The sequence below is a fragment of the Bombus terrestris genome, chromosome 17 (assembly GCF_910591885.1).
Source record: "Bombus terrestris chromosome 17, iyBomTerr1.2, whole genome shotgun sequence".
Classification (NCBI taxonomy): domain Eukaryota; kingdom Metazoa; phylum Arthropoda; class Insecta; order Hymenoptera; family Apidae; genus Bombus; species Bombus terrestris.
The window spans coordinates 525,661-548,986 of NC_063285.1; the positions used below are offsets into that span (position 1 = coordinate 525,661).

General features: G+C 33.5%; 2 protein-coding genes across 13 annotated transcripts in view; one reads left to right on the plus strand and one right to left on the minus strand.

Moving 5' to 3' along the window:
• LOC125386742 overlaps positions 1-14,931 on the minus strand; it is a 49,965-nt gene extending 35,034 nt beyond the window's left edge. For 3 of the 11 annotated variants that reach the window (XR_007227142.1, XR_007227141.1, XR_007227144.1), the window contains exons 1-2: positions 13,832-14,931; positions 12,044-12,114 (exon numbers count right to left, since the gene is read on the minus strand). Coding sequence is in view for 1 of the 11 variants with exons in the window: in XM_048413844.1 (XP_048269801.1) it covers positions 9,062-9,364; positions 12,044-12,114; positions 13,832-13,913 (456 nt within the window). In the remaining 10 variants the exon portion in view is untranslated. Of the gene's footprint in view, positions 1-2,491; positions 6,492-8,112; positions 10,703-12,043; positions 12,115-12,820; positions 12,942-13,831 lie in introns of those variants that run through there. The other 8 variants (XR_007227147.1, XR_007227146.1, XR_007227139.1 and 5 more) reach the window with 8 other exon arrangements.
• LOC100650996 (lachesin) overlaps positions 1-23,326 on the plus strand; it is a 527,432-nt gene that overhangs the window by 138,373 nt on the left and 365,733 nt on the right. For both annotated transcript variants that reach the window (XM_020862593.2, XM_048413840.1), the window contains exon 3: positions 20,581-20,640. The gene's annotated coding sequence lies outside the window, so the exon portion shown is untranslated. The remainder of the gene's footprint in view (positions 1-20,580; positions 20,641-23,326) is intronic.

Consider the following 23,326-nt stretch of genomic DNA (forward strand, 5'->3'; position numbering starts at 1 on the left):
GTATAAAATTTTACTACCATATTTTTCACAGTGATACTGTTATGCAATTTATAAAGTACAGTCTACTTGACACTATAACATTTGTTAAATGAACTTGTATATTCGTTCTGATATTTTCTTTGTACTGATACTTTACTTTATAATTTACATTGAACAGAACGTTGCGAATAGCCGCGAGACTGTCAGGTCTGTCACTTCGCTTAACTATGTCTGTCACTTTAATATTCTATTTTCGTATTGCAATTACTTATATTACCACTGATTAGTCGACTAACATAATTGGCTAAAAACTACCTTACAACTTTTCAAAATGTGTTCGCACATATAATAAGTTGAAATAAAATGAGAAGTTACAACTTATTGTCAATTGGCCATAACGTTAAGGGGATGATACTATTGAAAGTTGAAACTCTGAATGATGAATATGAACATGATACTCTGAAAATTTTTACTTGCATCACTGTGATCCGCAAACTATCGCTTTTAAATATGTACATTATCAAATTTAACGTATTTATATTAAATTTATAGAAATATTTACCAAGAGAAGAAGTTTCATATTTTACTAGAATTGAAATATTGCAAGTAATTATAACATGATACACATACACATACTGATTCGTTTAGCTCCAGTTACACTTGGTATTTACTGTAATCATTCTGTTTTCGCATTAGAATCCTTGTCCCCTCGTACACGTAATTACACACAATTGCTGGTTACAATTTACCAACCTGAATTCACTCTATTATCACATTTACGCAAACCCAATTTAATTGCTTTTAATAACAAATGATTAATAACATAAGAGACACTACAATCAATGTCAGCTGTTACTACCATATCTACAAATTTACGAATAAACTATGAATTGTTGTAATATACACATACAGTGTGTCTCGCGCAATTAACCGTCGCGTTGTATGTTGTAAATTTCTGCGTGGCTTGTATATATTCTTATGCATTGATGCAATTGCAAAATGCATTCTACATGTAAAAATATTATTATTAGGCGATTCACTTATTAAAAAATTTCTTCTCTCCTGGTCAAATAGATGAATAAGTATTCTTTTACATACATATCTCTGAGTATGAATAGTACTTTAGCTATACAGAACATTCAACATCACCCTCTTCATTACACTTTCCATCGCATAAATCTTCGTGTCATTCCCCAGCAGTAATATGTCAGCTTGCTGTTTGCACGTTTGCAGTTGACACTACAGGATGTCACAAAATATGTGAAAAGACATTTCCAGGATCGATTCGAGGCATCGAAACAACGAAGAAAGTTTATATAAAAAGATATTATTTAAGCATCATTTTTCAAATTGTAAACATCATTTTAGACCAGAAATACATGTGGCGAATAGTTGCCCTAAGTCAGTGAATTACTATCGTCCTTTGTTCTGTATCTTCAGAGTTAGAAACATGAAACATGGGTGAAGCAGAGAGCAAAATTCATCAGCTGGTTCATCGATAGTATTTCCATGGAAAAATTCAATTATTTATAACTAGAAAAATAAAGTTTCATCAACGTTTTGTACACTAGTATTTTCCTTACGAAGATGTCCAATTTTAAGCAGATTAATAATTGATCGACATTGACAAATAATACTTGTAACACGCTAATACGCATGAAAAACTCGTGTATTTGGTTCACTTTAAGCTCGATGAATGCTTGCAGATATATTAAATAAAGTTAAGCGCAGCTTTCAATTTTAATACATCTATTTTTTACTCTTCTCTCGTATTATCAATGTTTTGGATCAGTTTTATTATTTATTATTATTAATAGTAGAGAATTAAAGTCAGTTTTATAACCGACTCGATATTAAAACATTTTCTGCATTTTTAAAAAATGATATACTTCCATTGGTACCCTTATTTATACTTTCTTAATGAGAATGCCAACTTTTCGTACATCGAGTAAAGCAGTTAAAGTTATATCAATAGACTGTAATGGAACTTTTCATATAAATTTTATTTACGTTTAAAATTGCGCAAAATATAATTTTGAGTAACGGATCTTTCATATTACGATATTTACTCCTTCGAATGAAATATCACATTTAAACGCATTTTGTAGTATTGAAAACGATGAAAATATTTGTATCTATCAGCTTTACCATTAAGTTTCATGAAAACAAAAAAAAAAAAAGAAAAACACTAGATAATGTACACGAATTATGTACGATGTATATTTAAAAATTTGTCAAAGTACAGTAGAGCCCCCTCGTCCAAACATTAATATCCGAACGTTTTATTATAGGAACATTGTTGAAAATGACAACGTGAGTTCGTGCTCGCCCTCCACATGCAGATGCACTAGTTACAAAAAACAATAACTAGAAGATTGTTCTAGATACAATCGTTAGACTCAATCGATAGTTTTTAAGATGCTCTTTTGTTTCTTTTTTTTCCTAGTCCGTGTAAGTGTGTGCAATAAAGGTTTTTTCGGCTCAAAAAGGTGTGATAGATTTATCCATACAATATAGTAATAACTATTGTGATCCTACCTCTGAATATAGAAATAACAACAAACATGATATTTCCCAGTAACGGATGTCTTATTATTTATTTTATTTAGGGTCGCATAATTAATAAAATACACAACAAGAATATACAAAAAGAAACAAAATTTAAAATATAATAAAACAAGTTACAAACTCACTTAATAGTATATATCAATACATTTTGAACATAAATCACATACAGTACAAGGATATACAATGACAGCAAGATGTAGTATAATTAACCTAAACTTAAATTAATAGAATATAATGTATGTTACAACTAAGCTAATAGCCTACAGTATCATAATTGCTGATACAAACTAATATCCTTGAGAAAGTGAAGAAGATTTAGTTAGGCATGTTTGAATATCATCTGGAAGATCAAACTTTGTTTTGTGTTGGGGAAAGTTACTACAATTTATGAAGATGATCTGCAGACAAAATACAGTGTTTGCACTTGTGTGGTTCATTTTCAGTTATAAGATGAGAACGTGTCAGGTTAGTATGACCAATTCTAAATCTGGTCTTGCTCTTTCTTACTAAAAAGAAATTCTGGACTCTTATCCAATACGTTTGTACGTATTTTATATATTTTGGATGAAAATGCATTTTTTCAAAAATCGTATTCAACATTTATTTATTTATATATTTGTTTTAATCTTAATTATTTGAACATTAGGATGTGGACAGTGACCGTTGAGGCTATTCAAACGAATAGACAAAGTTCCAATTGTGACATATTTAGATCCCAACAGTAAGTCATGAGTTAATCATTAATAATGAATCGATAGATTGTCCCCTTCATTCGATTGAGTGAATTCTGATTGTAAGAATTTAGTATGAAACTAACAGCGTTCTAACCATCGAAACCAAACATGACACAATTAGAAAGTTCTAAAATGTTGTAAGTGCAATAGAATTAACAAAAACACACATTTTTATAGATATTAAGAAACAAAAACAAGATATTAAAAATTATCCAAAGCACGTAGATTCCGCAGATGCTGGCAACACTAGAAAAACCTTCAATATGCTAATGTAATGAAATGGTTTCATTGCGACAAAGACCATAACAATGACGATATTATGCAAATGAAAACAGCAAACAAAGGTGGTAATAGAGAGGTGGCTTTTTACGGCGAAGCAATCGTGGCATTCGGAAAAGAACTTCGATAGTTCGAAACACAAAAAAGGTGCAACTCTATTATTACGTTGAAAAAATTGTTTGATTTAGCAGTGGAAAAATGACGAGGCCCGTAAATAATCTGAATGAAACTTAATCTTAACCTGCAATTCGAATCGCTGCGTTCTTTAAACGACGCGTGCGATTATCCGAAAGAGGAAATTTGGTTCGAAACCGGACAACTACCAAGTCTCTAGTGTGTGCTTTGCAAAAGTGAAACAGATTCCTTGTTTGACTCTCGTGCTAGTACAGAGGTATTACTTCAGCTTCTACTTCAGAGTGTCATTGAATTTAAAACATCGATGTGGTTGGTCGATTGTGTAAATGTCTATTCTTCTACATCCGTTTCTATCGTTAAAATGATTCCCCTTAATTTATCCAGTTTCTCCATTTCCAAATTTCCCTGGTCCCAGCATTTGTTTTTCGCCGTTTTTCTCCCCCCTGCCTTTTCCTGTTCATCGGTGGTGATCTACCTTTCTTTCTTGTCATTTGCGGTTTTTTCAAGTTCTCTTTTCCTGTTTTGTCTCTTTCCCGGTCTTCGCCCTCTTCCCCTTTTCCCTTAAAGGCTTCAATTAATGAGCATTCGCCTTTGACACTGTACCGTCGAAGTCGATCATTCTCTCCTTTTTCAATCTTTTATTTTGCTCATTAGTCCTTCTGCTCTCACCTAGCGCTTTCTGTTGCTTTTGGTTCTTTGATTTCTTGCGTGTCCATCAGGTGTCGAAGGATACTGGTTCTGATGGACCGCGATCCAGCAGCCCTGTTTTCCTTCGATAGGTGTCGCTGCTTCCTGTGACCCACACGATCGGCATCCAGTAGATCCGAGTTCTCGCTTTAACCTCAAATCCCTTTGTCTTTTACCTCCTACTAGGTGTCTTTCTACCTTCCACCTGTCCTCTCTCATTTCGCTACTCCGTGTCTTTGTCTTCCCCTGTCTAGAATTTCTCCCGTCTTCTCTTGTCTATTTCTAACACTTAATAATCTTTTCATATTCACACTCTTGCAATTACGCGCTGTTCTCATTTCTCACATCACGCTACTCCCTATAAATCTAATATATAAGTTACACTTTGGTGATTGCTGTTGCGTGGACGTAACTTCACTCTACCGGTCATTATCTGCCGTTGCGACGTGTCATGCACAGGGTGCGAAGAAAGTAAGTTTAAAGAGGATCCTACATTAAATTCAATTCATTTCAAAATTAAAGTTTAATCTCCTTTATTATAGCATACTGTGCTTATCACGAGAAACAACAGTCTGAAAGGCATCGTGGGTCGCAAATTATCCCTCCTGCCGTTCAACAATGTTAAACTTTTAGTAATTTTCAAACTGATTTTTAATTTACAATGAATTAAATTTTTTTTGCAAATTTATATGTAATTCTTCGCTCAGGCTTCTTTTCCAACAATGATTATTCTCATAGATATCCGTAATTGTAAAAGAAACGCATATTTACTTTTGTTCATAGGCAACAAAAAGTATACTAAATTTGACACTACTATTTTAACTAAATTTTAAACTACTGAACGATATCTTTCACTCCGCGAAGAAAAAAGTGGAGCGGTGCCGGATCTACAAAGCGAGGTGGTCCATGGGAAACGATTCATCCTGTTCACGATAATATAAACGTTTCATTGAAAAATTGGCGAACCGATCGACTATGAGGCGGAGTGTGAGCAATCATGCGTGGAATAGATAGAGTAGGCACGTGTGCTTTAACTTGGTGTAATTTGCTATAGAGTCACGAACGTAAAAGTCGCAAATATACGCACTTGTTATCGATGTAGGCACATAATTGCTGCCCATTCTTGATTAAATGCCTCGAATTATTGCGTGCGCTTTTCCGCGAGCACGAAATGAAATCCTGGCGTTTGTTGATCGAGGATGCTACTGCATTCGTAACACGGTCGAAAAAGCATAGTTGCAGCGTAAGTATCATTCAACGGGAAAAATTCCGCCGAGTGACATATCTATTTGGAGTGCTTAAACGCGGCGAATGTTATAAAAATGTAAGTTCGCTCTCGTATTCGCCGCATTGTCGTATGATTGATTCGATGTCACCTATTCTATGTAAATTCATTAGTAAATGCGCACGAGGAATGGCAATAATTAATCTTCTTTAGGAATGCGGGGCCGATTTAATCTTTGATATGGATTTAAATGTCGCAATATTAATTCTTGATCACGAAATTACTAATTTAGTCGCTGAAAATCATATCATCACGCAACTTTTTCTGCACGTAAAGGTCTTCCATTATTTCAGTATTCTGATATATCTGTAATTCCCTACTGCTTCGTTGATAGCGCGTTATCTCCCCGTGAAAAGTAAATGCAACTAAATATTTTTATGCCAATAAAGCCAATTAACGAATTATTAAAACTTTAACATTGTTGACCGGCAGAAGGAATCATTTGTAGCCTATGGTTTTTTTAAAAGCTTTCTTCTTCACCCATCCGGAAGTGTTGAATCATACTACGATCTTATTTACACTTACTTCCTTCACACCCTGTACATGTAATACATACATGTGATTTAAGACCGCAGACTTGATGTTTATCTGTTAAAATATTTCTATAGCTTTTATTTCTCTCAAACAATTACTAAAAGCGTGATGCTTTGCAAATATTTACAAAATTTACAATGACTTTCTGTTTCTACTGTTGAGTTCACTTGAATATCGTATAAAACGTATAAAACGAATAGCGAAGAAAGGTGTATACATAAGTGCGTTGTCAGATATATGTGAAACGCGCGAGACACGCGTGAGATCCACTTCGAGAGACGATGGTACACCTAAAAGCAATGAAAAAGATTCACATAAACACATGCTGTATTTGTGTTCGTTTGGGAAGTATTAGGTCATCCCATAAGTTCGTGCCGACTTTTGTGTATACATTTCATGTGTCGATTTATAAACATACGGCGATAAGGGACCAATGCACTTGAAAAATGGGAAGAAGTTGTACAACGAGAGGGGGATTACATTTTTTCATGAAACTGAAAGGTATGTAAACGATCTTAACATGTATAACCGCTCGAAAAACGGAACGAACTTATGGGATGACCTAATATAAGGAATTTTCCGTTTTCATTTCGCAATTAATATCGAATTACTTATTATCGAATTACTCAAGATGATGCTCAAAATGACCATCTTTCATTTCAAGGTCAACCTGTAGACGTCTTTTCATGGACCCGTTTACACTTGAATAGTTCCTGGTAATTCTGAATTTCTTTATAGTCTTATCCTATTTTGAACCTTAGTATTTCAACATTTTAATGGGTTTGCTCTGCTTGCAAAATTCGATGTATCAAATAGAGCATACATATAAGCATACATAGAGCATAGAAAACAAATAGAGCATATGTTTATATGAGCTTTCTCCATTCTTTTTGGGTATACAATCAGCTTCTGAGGTGTCCTGTATACTGTTAATAATGACATAGTTAAAATGAATTCGAAAAAATCACTTGAAAAATCTATAAACAAATTAATAGCGAAGAAATGAGATTAAAATGAACGAAAAGTTTAATGGAATTTGAACCTTTTGTTCTTGCGATGAATATATTTTAATAAATACGCGAATGGAAATGCTCGACGAAAATAAAACAAATTCGTATCTTAATATATAATACAACCTCATGATTTTATAACCTCCGGTGAATACGATGCTTCTGAAACATGTCTGAAATCCGTCGAGCGAGCAGTTCTTCAATCAAGTGGTATGAAAATTCCATTGATTGATGAAACATGCAAATTCGTTACATGCAAGGACGTGTTGTCGCATATGCATACAACGGACAAAATTTTCCAGCAGTTTTAGCAAAGAATGAATTATATTGGAAACTTTAGATTTAGAGATTATCCCGCTTTCTTAAATAATTTACATACAGCTCTTTTTTTTTATCAAATCCAAAAAAAGCCTCTTATAAAGAATTATGTACCATAAGGGGTACGATTCTTAACTTTCCCTAGCTACTATTTCTCCGGGCACATGAGATTTTAAACGACAGTTTAATTTAAATTAGAAGAAAATTTAAACGTGCAAATTACTGTACTCTTTTTAAGAAAATAAACGCATTTCAATATCTGGTTCGTAAAGTTCAGTGGCGGGTACAGCTTGTGTTTTCTCAAATTCTTCGTTAGGCCAACTCTATGAGAATTAAAGTATTACAAGGGACTCTTCCGGACTATTTGATTTAAATCCTGCTTTTGCAGAAAGGTGGCAGCGATCAAAGGGCAAACTCTCGTGAGTTTAATCTTTATTTGCGAATCGTGGTTTAGTATTGTCTTTAAAATAATATACAATATTCAAATTACATTCGTACTTAAGTAATTCACGAAAATCATGTTTTAATTAATTTAATTACCCAGTATATCCATTTGTGATGGAATCCAAAAATTATTTACGCATTTTTCCTTAAATTCGTTATATTTTCTTTTAATTTCGAGAATACAGAAATTACGATAGTCTTCGTATCTATTTTTGATTTATGCGGGAAAAGAAAAACGTTAAGGAAATCAGTAGAAATTTTAATGTTATGATTCATTTATGATATACAATATTAATGCATTCTGCAAAAAATACGTAAAATGTATTTGGGAATGTATTTGCTTCCTTTCCTCAAGACTGTTAATTCTTTGCAGATGTAAGCTAATTTTACAGAAATTGGTCTTGTAGTTTTGCAAGTTTAGTTTGTGCAAGTTTTCAATTTCAATATTTATAGAAATCGAAGTAATAACAGTATCATGATTAGAAAAATAGATTTTTAAGCGATTACGAGTGTGTAACGTTCCCTTTATCGATACATTGTTTCATGACTCTTCTTTTTAAGTTCACATTCCTTATTTTTAGACGGTTGAAAGTTTTGCTGTACTATTAATTTGCGTAGTAGTATTAGAGAGCTTTGGTCAGGAAGCTATTATAAATATGTAGTATGGTGCCTGGTAAGAGAAAGTTTTGACTTTAACAGAATATTTGTTGGTGCATTGATACGATAATTAAGAACAGCGCTAATTCCTGAATGTTGCATCTTTTTCCATCTTCTTAATATTATTAATATCGATGAGAATAGAAAGTAATTGGAAAGATATATTACGGTTAACCATAATTCTTCATCGGCAGAACTAATCTCTTCAATTGTATTAAACTTCCTATCCGCGATTTCTGGTTTTTGATTATACGTGTCATTCCCAGATTAGCAAAATTAAATCAATCTTTAGCTTCGCAGGGTAGGGGCCCAGCTAGATATTTTCTACTTTTTCAGTAGGTTGGTGTAATCTATTTTTGGTGTTTCTGTCTTTGAGTAGATGATATTTATTTTTGATATCCACAAAGGCTTTTGTAAGAGCAGTGTATTCGTTAGTAACAATGATAAAATTTGCTATTTAGTCGAACGTAGTCTCTCAAAATTCTGTTTCGGCTCCTCGTTGCTTTCAACATAACGATGATCTCTGCTTTCTGTAGCAATTTTATCCTTAATATCAGAGAACATCGGGTCTTCGCTATCAGGATTGTCTGCAGAGATCTCAGAAGATACGGATAAGAGTCTTTTGTTGCAACGTGCTCCGGTTGTCGCGGGTTTCGAAAAACTACGAGAGTGTTTGTGACGCTGTTTGTCGTTAATATTATTGTTACTGTTATTGTTAATGACGGAGTTGGAGGCTGAAACATTGTCATGTGAAACAATAAGATTGTCGACAGCTGCATCTTGAGACCTGTTATTAGTAGTACATTGTCTTGCTACGTGATTTTTCTTTCACGATGAGAACTTTGTCCGTAAATGTAAATGTGTATACGATACTGTATGTATTGTATACACGTTTGTATTGTATGTATGTATGTAAAAATTCTGGGTTTTTTTATACGTCTTCTAGATTGACACATATCATGGCTTAAAACTTAACGCTCTAACAGCCACATATTTCGCCATTACGGTCAATCGCGAACGCTTTCCACTCAGTCTATTATCGCATAATTACCATCATGATTGAATTAATTATTGAATTAATTATCATCGTTACTGAATCTTTATCGTGCTATTTTTATTTATTTTCTACACTTACGCGTTATAGAAATAAAGAAATCAGGATTACAATCATTTGCTGACCAATCACTTTCGCTGGATCATTGGACTCACAAACTGCCGGTCTTTTCAGTGCATTTATAGATCGTTTCGCTTCATTAAATTAAAAAGAAAAAAGAAAGAATAATTTCACGTAGACACAACGGCGGCCAACAACACAACATCACGTTTACGTGACGCTGCCGTCAAAGTGTTAAAACGTGACTGAAGCTAGGTTCCTGTATAGCCGCTGTTAAGCAAGTAAGCTTAGAGGTAATTTTGATGTTTCTTTATGCAAAAAGGTTTTCGATATGTTCGTTCCAAATGCATGACGCAACATTTAAAAGTATAATTCTCTGTGAAAACCCGATTAAAGATCTTATTGCGACATTGGTATCCCTGGAAACAGTTGAAGTTCGTTTACTGTCGAGATATATCCACACACAGTCGTTAGAAATTCGAGAAATGAAACGGCTGGCCACCAAAGGCTCCTTCGATACTACCGGCAATGATTACTGCTTCTCTGCTAGGATAGACGTTAAGCATATTGGCGGATATTATCGGGTTTTCTTTGCTTACCCTTGCATGATAAAAATACTAAATATTTGGAAACTTCTTTCGATACTGCTCAGAAGGAACTCTGACGTACTGTTGGGAAGGAATTCAGCCACCTGACATAATTTTGAAATCCTTCCGATTTAATTTTACGTGTTATACTAGATAGTTGAAAGTAACGTTCTATAATCGTATCAAGATACGTATAGTTTTCATTTCGATATGTAGAGTATCACCAAACCGATTTCGTATAGAGCTCAATTTTGCAAAAAATGGAGTTTGAAATCAAGTATACTTGAGTAATCAGTAAGAGGTTGTTCTACGTATGAAATTAAGTCGAAGGCGTAGAACAAATTTTTCGTTTCGGCGATACAAATTTAAAGCTGAAATTTAATTGTAGAAATTTAATATCTATAACAAAACATGGTATGGGTATGGAGGTGCACGACGCTTTTATAAAACTTGAAAGTTTACATTGTATCGATGATCCGATAAAGTGATATATAGAGGGTGTATCGAAAATCATGGTACAAGCCGGAAGAGGGTGATTCAAAAGCAAGTCGGAAACATCAATTTTCGACAATTTTTGATACTAGGCTTCCCTTCGAAAATCGACTATAAAATTTTGTCAAGCACTGGTGCACTTCAGAGGTAACGAACAGGTTAGACAGGTTTCTTCACTCTTACGCATCCTGTCGAGTGGTATAGATCGAAAAGGGCTGTTTTCCCCTGTTCAAATCAAATTGGAAACGTAAAATGATAACTTTTGATGCGAGGCTTCGTTTTCGAGAAAATGAATTACAAAGTTCCGTCCACTTGACTCTCGTTACTTTTCAAGTGCACGCGTACCTACATGACGGAACTTCACAGTCCATTGTCTGGGAAACGAAGCCAGACAAAATTTTACAGATCTGGGTGCACCAATGAGAGATACCGTTTATTCTCGTACATATTTCTATGTTTTCCTAAATATTTTTCTATTCGGTAATATCAAATAACAAAATCGATTGCTTCAGTCAACGCTCATACCGCGTTTAATGCACTCGTTCTCGTGTGTCCTGTTTTTGCGACCAGATTTTCAGGACAGAGATGGAAAGAAAAAAAAACAATATCGTATATAAGCACCGCTCTACAGCGACTTAAATTTAAGTTACGATTGTAAACCTAAAAAGTGTAATTTCGACACACGAAACATTACATGGCTATGTCGTATCGTCACGTATCGGTACTTTTGCTTGAACCATCCCACAGCCGAATTCATTGTTTATTATGGAAAACACACACATGTAATACACAAATACTGATCAATAAACGCTATAAAAAAAAAAAACACTCGTTCTCGTCCGATCACGAAAGTTTAAGCAGCGCTGGACACGGATAGTACTTAGACGGGTGACTGCTTTGGAACTCCGCGTGGTGTTGGCTCTTTTTGCTTTTCCAATCTTTTTTTCTGAATAATCTATGATCGTATCCAGGAAAGGAGAAATATATTTTTAGCATCACACGACTGTCACCATACGTTGTATCATTCTTTCATACACGTACAAAGAAACTGTCACACGTTTTAAAGCTAAAAGAAATAAATGCAGAGATTTTATGATACCAGATTAATATCAAAAGTTATTATTTTACATTTTCGATTTACTTTTGTACGAGGAATCACATCCTTTTGGCTTGCACCACGATTTTCGGTATTCTCTACGTGTATTATCGTATGTACGTACTTGCACAGCACAACAAAGATAGAATATCCATCCGTAGGGTTGTTGGAAAAGTGCTTGCAGCAGAGGTGTACCTAGAACACGAATGTAATTTAAAGAGTTCACATAAACACATATTCAATATGATCGTGTTCTTAAATATTTGTCCAAGATCAGTCTTGAAAATTAGTTGATGGAATAAACAACCATTACACTGAAATCTTTTTTGTTTTTAGGAGACAGATTTGTTATTAGTTTGAGGTTTTAAAAGTGCGAATTTGTTAGCTCGTAAGTATTTCACGCATAATTTTTTAATTCCTCGTTATTAACCTCTCAGGTACGATATGTCACTATAGTAGCCCACTCTATTGACTTATTCGCTCACCGTTTGAACTAAATGGTCTTTTTCATTTGTCTTACTTCACGCAATGTTTTATAACAGTGTTAACAATATACAGACAGAATATATAGTCTGTGTGTTTGATACGCCAGTGTCTTGCTTTTGTTAAAATAAATATACCATTATTAGATGCTCTTTTCAACATGCCGATCCGTATTCTTATAATTTTTTAGAATCTTCAATCTCAAAGTGTCGCTTCAAAATGGAAAACGAAGAGCAATTTGGAAAACACTATGGCGCTATGAGTGTGAAAATCGTGATGTGGGTCTATGTGTCGTACCGTGCTTTAAAATATGTCACGCACGATTGTATTATTAATTATCAAAGTAAATTATTAAACTTAAAGTATATGCATCGTATCTTTAAGAAAAATTGTAATTTAGTTATTAAAAACTTCATACCAATGTTCTTGCGTAGAGAACAGCACTATCCGTCATATATTGCAGTGGCGTATCGTTTACGCGTAATTCGCGTCAAACTCTGCCGTAGAGAGAAACAGCTGCGCGCAAAATTCAGTCCTACCTAAGAGGTTAAACGTCTTCTATTACCTCCACATAGTACAGCTGATGTAAGGTATCTTCCAAGATGTTAATTCTCAATACCCTCTGCCATTGTTTTATTTCCTCCACTGTTTATATTATGTACATTTTGTGTTTATTATTTTGTTATGCTTTCAAAGAATAATTTGGGACTGGAATTTATCAAGTAACTCTTTTACGAAACTTTTGCTGTATCTTCGAATAACGGTTTACGTATCAAGTTTATTCGCGTCAGTGTTACTGAACATTTATGAAATAATTTGTTTGAACAATTTCGTAGACGTTGCGTAATAAGAAATTAACCTAATTTTCTTATTTGATATTTTATGCTCCCACCTACTTCGTCAAAAATATCCTAAGCGCCTTAAACCGAGCGATATAAACTTTCTCAGGAAAAGAGAATATGTGTATACTTCGTCGACTTCGTCTATATACCTGAAGATGGATGCCGGCTTCATCAAAATTAGAGCAGGTATAAACTTTAAAGGACATTATAAAAATGATCAATGTTGTTCTAGGAGACGACGAGGAATGAATTTTATAATGTAGAATCTGCATCGGCGATGAAAATTTACGTAGGAGAACGTTGGGCGGAATGGCGTACTACTTCTTAAATATATTATTCTTTTTTATGTGTCAAGGATGGAGATTTGACAGTTATTGCATGCGATTCTATAACTTTTTAGCAATGTAATGCATAGACGATACGAAGAGGAAGATGGACTGTTATTTGAAAAATTCAGGTTCAGTGGAAGAACAATCAAAATGTTAGTTTCCTCACTCGTAGTATAATAAATAATTTTACTGTAGAGTTTAAACTATAAGAAAATAAAAAATACAATCTACAGTGGATAATTTATACATTAATGTTACCTAATTTAAGATTCCTTTCACTTTTCTCACAGAGGCCAATCGCGCAATTGTCCAAGAGGGAAATCCGGAACGTGTTACACATTTAATTACTCGGCGTAACAGCGTAATGTTGCGTAAGATAGCTGACGATTAAAAAGATATAATCATATTACGTTTATCGTGTAACAAGTTCAGCTTGCAAGCGTACTTTCGAAAGGACGATGATGGTGATACTAAGTCATACTTGTCATCTTGGCAAGATTGCGCGGTGTGTGGTTTGCTTTTCAGTCGTCACTTTCGCAGCACCGGTGCATTCACAATAGACGCGACGATCTCGAGCACTGGAGATGCAGTTACTATGTTGAGAGCGTAATTATGGATAGCAGTGGAGGAAACCTAGAGGGTTATTGCAACCTAGCTAGTGCAGTTTGCTGCTGTGTGTGTTAACTTACGTGTGCGGCAGCTACCATACCATTCACCGACATTTCACGAGCTATGCATATCGCACTAGTTCGTCCTCAATTTTTGCAACCACGTTCCTATAATATCGTTTCGAACGTTACGTTGATTATACGATATCCGATTGTTTTTCAATTATATGGAACGTTATAATAACAATGAGATTTATTCAAATATGTATATACATCATTGTATATAATATACAGCATTGAAATATAAGTAACATGGATGATATTGCAAGTAATTGTACATGATGTAATACGAGATGTGTGATTGCAAACATTTCTATAAAATGCTATCAAAATAATAAGTAAATATATATATATTATGTAATTACATTAATAGTAAACCAACGGACACGTCTGTTCACGGTTACATATATTTACGCATAGACAGAATACAATGTACATGGTAGTAGTAATATATTTTTGTTAATAATTTTTGAAGAAATAACGAACGACGGCTAACAACTGCGTGTCAAAACTTTATGCCAAAATTAAGATCATCGAAACTGGCTTCCCCTTTACCAATATTTACCATAAAATGCGTTGGCAAATTTAAGCAAATATAACTTAAAACTAATTGCAATTTGGTTTAAATCTAATCAAACTCAAACAAAAAATGTTATTGAAGTAATAAATGTATACAGTAAGAAACAAGAGCGCAGAAAACTATAACTAAATAAATATGTCGTCTTTTTTTAATGTGACAAATTAATATGCATGTTATTTCATTTTAAAACAACAGGAACGTAAATTTATCAATAGTGGAGTTTTTGGTTCTCGTTATAAGGGGTCACACTGTATATTATTTATTAAACTAATAATGAAGCAATATATAAAATTATGTTTGGAAAATATGTACATTCTCGTTACAAACATAATTTACTTCAATATTTTGTTTATCTCTCAGAACTTTTATCATACGAAATATGAATCTTTAAAATAGTGCAAAGTAAGTCTTAAAATACATAGTCCCTGTAATGACTTTCTTTTAAGCCTATAATCTATTCAACAATGATAAATTACACTGAATTAAATATTGTTGCGAGAGTTAGTTCAAGAACAATTAGCATTAAAATTGGAATAAATTGAGTACACAGTAAAGACATAATGAAATGGTATTTCCATGATAAAGAAATCATACTCTACTAATATATTAATGGTTTTATTCAAATTCGCAATTTACACCAAGCAATTAACAATTTTATTAAAAATGAAAGATAACGTAAAATTTTCATGTAGTAATTCATGTAGTAATTTCGAAATTGCTGCGCAGATAAAGAGTGTAAGAGAGAGAAAGAAAACAACTGAATTTTTCTCAAGTAAATGAGACAATAGATTGATCGTATAATAAAATTTATAAAGAGAGAGAGGGAGGAACAAATTCTTCCATTCCTCATTTTTTGAAAATAAATTAATATATTAAAGATATAATTGGTATGTTTAAGGAGGCTTATATTTGTTTGAATTTTTTTTAGATAAATAGGAAGAGCCGGATTAGAACGCAAATGCCATTGCCACTAACATAGGCAACACCATTCACTACCATAAAATTGTATTTCCAATTTATTTTCTTGATCAGTTTGCAGCTTAAAATTAAATTAGTTCTCCAAATTTATTTACATTTCTGGTTCTTCTACGTATATATATTTCAATTATAATTACAAGTTGACGACACACAGTGTGTTACTTTTTCTGTTTAATCTGTAGGGCTGTAACTTACAATTATGAGGTTGGAAAGAGTTGTAAGAATGAAGGAAAAAAGTATTTCGTCCGCAACCTGCTGGAAGACTTATCAGTGAGGCTATTTGTCTATTTAGAGAATTTTGTTGTCTTTTATGTTGATCTTTTGGAACTCAACTTTCAGACAGTTTTCCATAGCGAGCGTCGCGACCTGTTTATATAATCGTGCTTTAGATATCAGGATAGAAAAGGTCATATTGAAAATTGTATTTATGGGAACAGGTAGACGGGACGACCGCCTGTGAGAAAGTGTCGTAGACTTCAGGTGGCAGAGTAGAGAATGTACCTAAATCTCACTTTAGACGAGAAGACTAACTTTCAGTTCCCTGATGAGTTATGCACTGCTGAAAATTGAAGTTTATACAGGTATTTTCATTTATCGTTACGGAAGTGTTACTATTCAATCTATTTATCTTCTCTCAACTGAAATGAATTTCGAGACAACTTTGTATAGTCACTGAGGTAACAGGATGCCAAGCGAAGAAAATAGTAGTTCGAATTTATACAACTAGACACGATTCGTATGGCATCATGATATATCTGTGATAGCTTTATAAAAATATAATCGTCATTTATTTAGAATAGTTAACCGTTCTAAACGACATTTGCAACACGTACGAAAGATTTTACTATTTTGAGGGGTTCAAATATTTAATTCACTTTGGATATATCGACTCTATTTCCTGCTGAATACGAACGATTCTATTCTCAACCCCGAAAATCTACGTATTTTTAACATTATTGAATATTTTCGCAACGTTCCTTTTCTGTTGTTCTTTAGACACCTTAAGAATTGATGATTTTCATTTAAAGAAAGGACATGGAAATGGAAACATTATTTTGAATTGTTTGGGGAAGAGGTCTATTTGACAGAGTCAAAATCTACAAAAATAATGAATGCGTAAAAAAAGTTTCTTTCTGCAATTCTATAAATAATGGCATAGATTAAAAGAGTATACCAGTGTTTCATTTATATGTATATCTGCAGACAGGATTAAATCTCGATGGGATTGTCGGTAATCGCAGTGTCATTTTATGCTTAAAATTAAGGACAAAACGTTACATGCAACATGAACACTTGCAGTAATACAGTAATATCAGTTATCGATACGACAACTGAACATACGCATAAACTGATAATTCGTGGTCAAGGGTAAAAGATAATGTTGAAAAGTTTAAAAATTTCTGGGCCGAACAGGACTCTGTTCAATTGGACGTCCGTAATGTGTACAGTACTTCGAGTACAGTATTAGAAATATTTTAATATTACAAGTTTAAGCATTAAAGTAAAGTATTTACATGACTATGAAAAATAAGTCTTTGTGTTCATTGCTGAGGTGAAAGAGTACGGTAAGAAAAGAACCTGTCTTCGCTATAATTGTACGTATACTTTTAGGTAGTAGCTTAGAAGATAATGATTCGATAGCCGTGAAACATGTATTCAGTCTTATTAAGTCTTACTAAGTATATTTTCAGAAGCACATGTCGCTCTCAGTAGATAGCTAAATTTCACCATTCTTTTCCTATTGCTCGTGTTCTGCTCCCAAAATCATTTTAGGCAGATTTGGTAAAAGCAGACAGGCCAATTTTATTCAGTTGTAACAACAATACCTGAAGGATTCATATTGCTAAAGAAGAAATTTGCCACCAAATAAGCGACTTATCGATGAGGGGGAGGTATGTCGCTTGGTATGTCGCTTATCTTTGTTTTTCTCCAATCCATTAGATAGATTACTTTCGTGTGTCCAATCGGAATTACGACCTTCAAACAATTTTATATCCCGTGCTTTTTCAGCAATTTTACATCGAAAAACCTTTCATTCTCAATTAGAGTCTTAGCGAAGACGAAGGACCTTCTTACTATTCCAAACATAAGGTTCAAGATATTTCTCTATATGCGTATTTTCATTTAAACATCGTACATAAAGGAGGAATTATGTTGTATCTTTATTCTCATTTATCTGGGAAACTAATTTCCAGTTTCATTTGAAAGTTTGTGGTGATTGAGCTCACATCGTGACGTGTCATTTGGCCCAAAATTCAGTTCCAAAATCACGTGACCAAAAATAGGTGAAAAAAGACTTGTTATGGATGTTGTAACGTTGTGGGCAACGTTTCTCGGATTGTATGATAGACGACCTGGTTTCATGTCGTCACTCTTTTTTTAAATAGCTTTCATTTTTTACGTTCGTTAATTCAAGACAGACAGTTTATAATATAATCTCCCGATTGGTGATATCTATGTATCTAGTGGTGAAATTCGTTTATTAATAGTTTGGAAATGATTTGTACCGTCTGGAAAGCATAAAATAATCACGCGATGTCTCGGTCGGTGAAGCTTGTAGCTCGATTGTGAAGGAAGGTTATTTTTGAGTTTAAATCTTTTATAGTATTATCTCCTTAAGACTTCCTCCGTATTTATAGTGATGTTTTAGAAACTCGATATTTCCGAAGGGTAATTTAGGAACATGTACCGGTTGTCAAGATTTTTAACCTGGAGGAATGCCATGATTCTTGTGAAAAAGTGGACATTTCGCGTCAATGCAGGTAATGCTACTCCTTTAGCGCGAAGAGGTGCGCAAAGAGCGTATAGTAATCGCGATACCAGAGTACCATGCATTAGAATATCAATTTTTCGAAAGCAATCGATCAATATGTATTCTGAGCATACTAAAAAAATACTTGAACTTTCCGGGTAAAATACACACGTTCTACAACGTTCAAAACATTAGACTCCTCTCCCCCGTTTACGAAGTGTTGACATTATTCAACCCTCAAACACCAGACATCCTTAAACATCCATATGGTATACATCTTCAAACATTCGAACGTTACACATCAAACACACTTAACACGTACAGTAATACACATACGGAAGATCTGTTGGGGGAATTGACAGAGTCAATTTAACAGTAGCGGCGTGTCGACCGTCAGTTAATGATGATGGTTATGGTAACAATGAATACGCTATATATATCTTTCTCGTCTCCTCTCATTGTCAATCCTTGGATTTATAGTAATAGGCTGTAAAATTCAAGGTCCCGTGTTTATGATATTTTTATAGTGAAATTTAGAATGAAACGGATTAATTCCGTTATGTTAAAATAATAATAATAGTTAAGCTTTTCTTAAGTAAACATTTTTATTCGAATAATTTTTGAATAAGATGCTGAATATTAGTAATTGTAGTTTATATCTTTGAGTAAATTAGCTTCGTTATAAAATTTATCATGTTCGATTGTACATTTTATAAAAACAAGTTGGAGCAAAAGGTAGTCTGAACACGAAGAAAAAAAATCAATTTACTTCTACAAGATATTTATTTGCTGTAAAATACGTACAAACTTTATGTAGGTCTCTTACTGTCTGTAATACAGTGCTGTTCATTGCCATGTTCTCTGAGCAATATCGCACGACAGGAAGATATAAATTAGACAATTTCATAGGAACAATACGGCGATATTGCCACAAGAAGCAATAATGTGGTGCACAAGTAATTCTACCTGACCGAAATACATAATTCTACCTCTCTAAGGTTAAATTAGCATTCTATGTAGAAGTAACATGACTCGTATGTACAATGTACAGAGTGTACGAAAGTAGGTGTCAGGATCACCACAGCGTGATTCTATAGCTCCGAGACGGTGAAGATTTATTAAAAGAAGTTGCACCAAAATTCACCATCACCATGAAATTCAACTGTATTGTACTCGTCACGGTGTTAAAATTGAAAAAGAAACGACGTCAAAGTTCCATTGGCTCTTGCACCGATGTTATGTATAACATGTTTATATTTCGCCGTCAGATAGAAAGTAAATAACGTGATATTAATCAGGAGACAGAGAATTATTTCTTAGCGTACTAATGTGACATGTGACTCTAATTATTAGTATGTAATTATTTAAAACTGAATCACATGTCCTCCGCACGTAACCTAATGATACCCACGGTTTTACTTTTTCAGTTATACACAAAAGTATTGGTAGTATATATATAAATAGAGCCCTTTTAAATACAATTACCGTAAACTGAAAATACATACAAATTCATTATAAAAAATCGAGTCGTAGTTTGGAAATTAATGTACATAATTAGTTGTAGAATAGGTAAGATATGTTTTTCGAGAAACCGCTAGGCTTAATTCATTTCCGAGAAAGACAAAGCTGTTAAACGTATAGTATCGTCCAATTTCTTTGTATCAACAAACACGTCTATTTAAAATATGTTTCGAAATATTAATCTGCTAACTCGGAAGAAAGCGTCAACTCATTACAATATTTTGAGAATCTTTTACTTTTAATGCATTATAACCATATTACGATATATTTTACATTCGTTTAGATCTAAATTGGTCCATGTGAGATTAGCTTTTTTATTTATACGCTTATCACTGCCACATTTCAGCGGATTTCTGGCTATGAGATATTTTATTTAATAGGGATTATCTAGTTTAATTTATTTAAAATACAGTTGAACGAAATATAATACTAAATGTTTATTGCCAAATCATTTGATTTTTAAGTCAATTACATTTATTCCATCTTTATTAACACTGTCCTTTTTCAGATTAACGATGAAACCATCAATTTGAGCCATTCAAGGTGCCAACGCTAGCTAGTATCGGCGGTGAGTAAAAGTTGAACCTTTTACATTATATAACGTCGTTTCATTCATATTTTTGAAATTATAAATATATTGCATATTTGTAAACAGTGTTGGGCAAAATTGTATGTACCTCTTAGATAATAAAAAACAAGTTAAAATAATATTTTGTTTGTGAATGGGAATTAAATTTCGTATTTAAATAAAAGTCATTTAAACGATATCAAAAATTATTTATTTCCTATTTCTTATTTGCAAGCGAAATTTTATTTTTTATTTGGATATGATTGGAGAACAAATGACAACGTATGAATAAATAGCTTTTAGTTTTGCCTTATCTATTTGCTTATCTAGCAATTTGCCCGAAAGCCTGTTTGTTTTTGACGCACAAAATTATAAATTGTAATTCACAGTAACGTTTTTTATTAAACCAATATATTTGGGTAAAAATACATTTGTCCAACGACCGATGAATGATGAATGAAAAATAAAATTAATTTCATAATTTTAAGTAATGTATTTAAACTTGTCTAAATAATAAATAATCTATTTTTGTTTTTTATTTGAATTCCCCAATAACAGATGCCCCTTTATTTGAACAATTATTTCAATGAAAATTTATCGAATAACGTCCAATATTATTTGGAAAATATTTATCCGAAACAAACAGTTGGTAGCGCTCTGTATCGTGTTCTATCCTACGAAGAAATAATTTTTAATAAATCAAAAAGTATACGCGTGTGCGATAACAAAGTTTGTAATCAGTTATGCAATAGACGAAATTACATAGACTTTCTGTGATGTTCGTTTATGACATATTGCAGTTTAAATGTTGTACGTGCAGATTGGTCGCTTTACTGTTTAATGTCTGCAAAAGTTTCCGCTCGTTTATCTTTTTAGGCGACCTCTTAATTTTCATTGAGTTCGTTAAATTCATTTCCAGCGAAATGCTTGATGTTCTAGCTCACACTTGGAGCACATAGTTACATGTGTGCGTATCAGCGCGCGGTATGTGCTGATATATTCAGCTGCTCTCTTCCACTGAACTTCGTTTGAATATAGTCTAGATTCATTCTGGCACGAGTGGATGGTTCGGAGATTTATAGGGGAAGGTTGCACCATTGACGAAATCCGCGGTAATACCCGTGCCGGTCCATAGATACCGGTTACATAAAAATCCCAGAGCGTAGAATTTCTCTGAATTTAGATTAATGACGCCCGATATTTTGATAAATCTCAATAGCGATCCTTAGTAGTTTGGAAGTACAATTCCCTGTGCCACAAACGGTTTCTGCCTTTTGCGTCTACACGCGCATTAGAGAATATTTAATAGAATTAATATATTTAAATATTATCGTTCAAGATTATCGGTAGAAATACAGACCGAGTCAGTATAAGCTATCACCTGAAATAACCCGTATCTATCGATTTTATTGAAAAATGTTTCGAGTGAAATTTATCGTAGAATATTTAAGGAGGTTCGTCGAACGAGTGCCTTACGACTTTTCAATACCTTATATTTTTTTAAATGCTTATTAAGGCGACCTTGAATGTTTTAAGCGGCACTTTGTATTTTTCATATGATTGGTCGATCCAATTGGACAAACAAAGACATACTCAGAAAAAGAAAACTAGTACATTTATTCCACTTTTCCTAGCCTTTTATGCAGTGCGTTTGGTAAATTCAATACTTTTATGCTTGCAGTGCAATACCTTTCTTACTTTGTATGATATCTTTGTTTATGCTAAAATAAAAGCTTTTCTATTTAAACGCAATATCATTAATTACCAGAACTAATGTAATAGGTACGACCAAGGCTTCGAAGTAACAGATAATAATAGTAAGAGCTATATATTTTTGTCAATAAATACAGACGATGTTAAAAAATGCAGAATTAATAAATCATCTGCTCGTTAATAGAATTTGAAGAATTCTATTATTAGAAAATACGTGGAGCTGTTTCGTAGAATTCATGACACAAATAATCTGTGTATACTAAGAATTTATTGCACTTTTAATTCTAGCAATTGATATAACTCGGACCTTCAGTTTCTCTGATTCAAGTGTGTGCGTATTTAGTAGCTTGAATTAATCCAAAGTGGTGCTACAATTCTGAATTTTATTATTGCAAATTTCGTTTCATTAATATATAGGGTGTCCTGCTTAACTTGAGCATCTTAAATATCAGTGAAAAACAATATCTGACTGAAAGAAGCAAATGTTATATGCAAAGTTTGTCTCGTGACAGCTTTTTAAATGCAATTACGTATTTTTCCAACCTTCAACGACCTAAAGTGACTTTCACGTGATCTTGAGTACGAAAAATTCACAAAAGTAAGACAATTGATGGAAATACTGAAATAACTATGATGAAAAGATTAACGGAGGAAAATTTATCTTGGCATGTGTTCGAATTAAACGATTTTCTGAATTTTCTTGTAACTTTCTCACTGATATTAGCACGTGCAGTTTTCCAGCGTTTTCAAAGAAAGAAACGCGTAAAGTCGGAGCAGGCTGTTGAATATCTGCGCTACGACCGATCCGACGTTGCAGGAATTATCGGGCTTGACGATCTACTGATACATTTGGAGCCGAATATCCGTCATGCTGAAACTACGTTCGATATCTTCATAGTGTGGAAATGTTCTCTAATAGATCGACTCGCTGATAGCTCAAAAAACTTACACATTGTTCACCACTCGAAGTGGC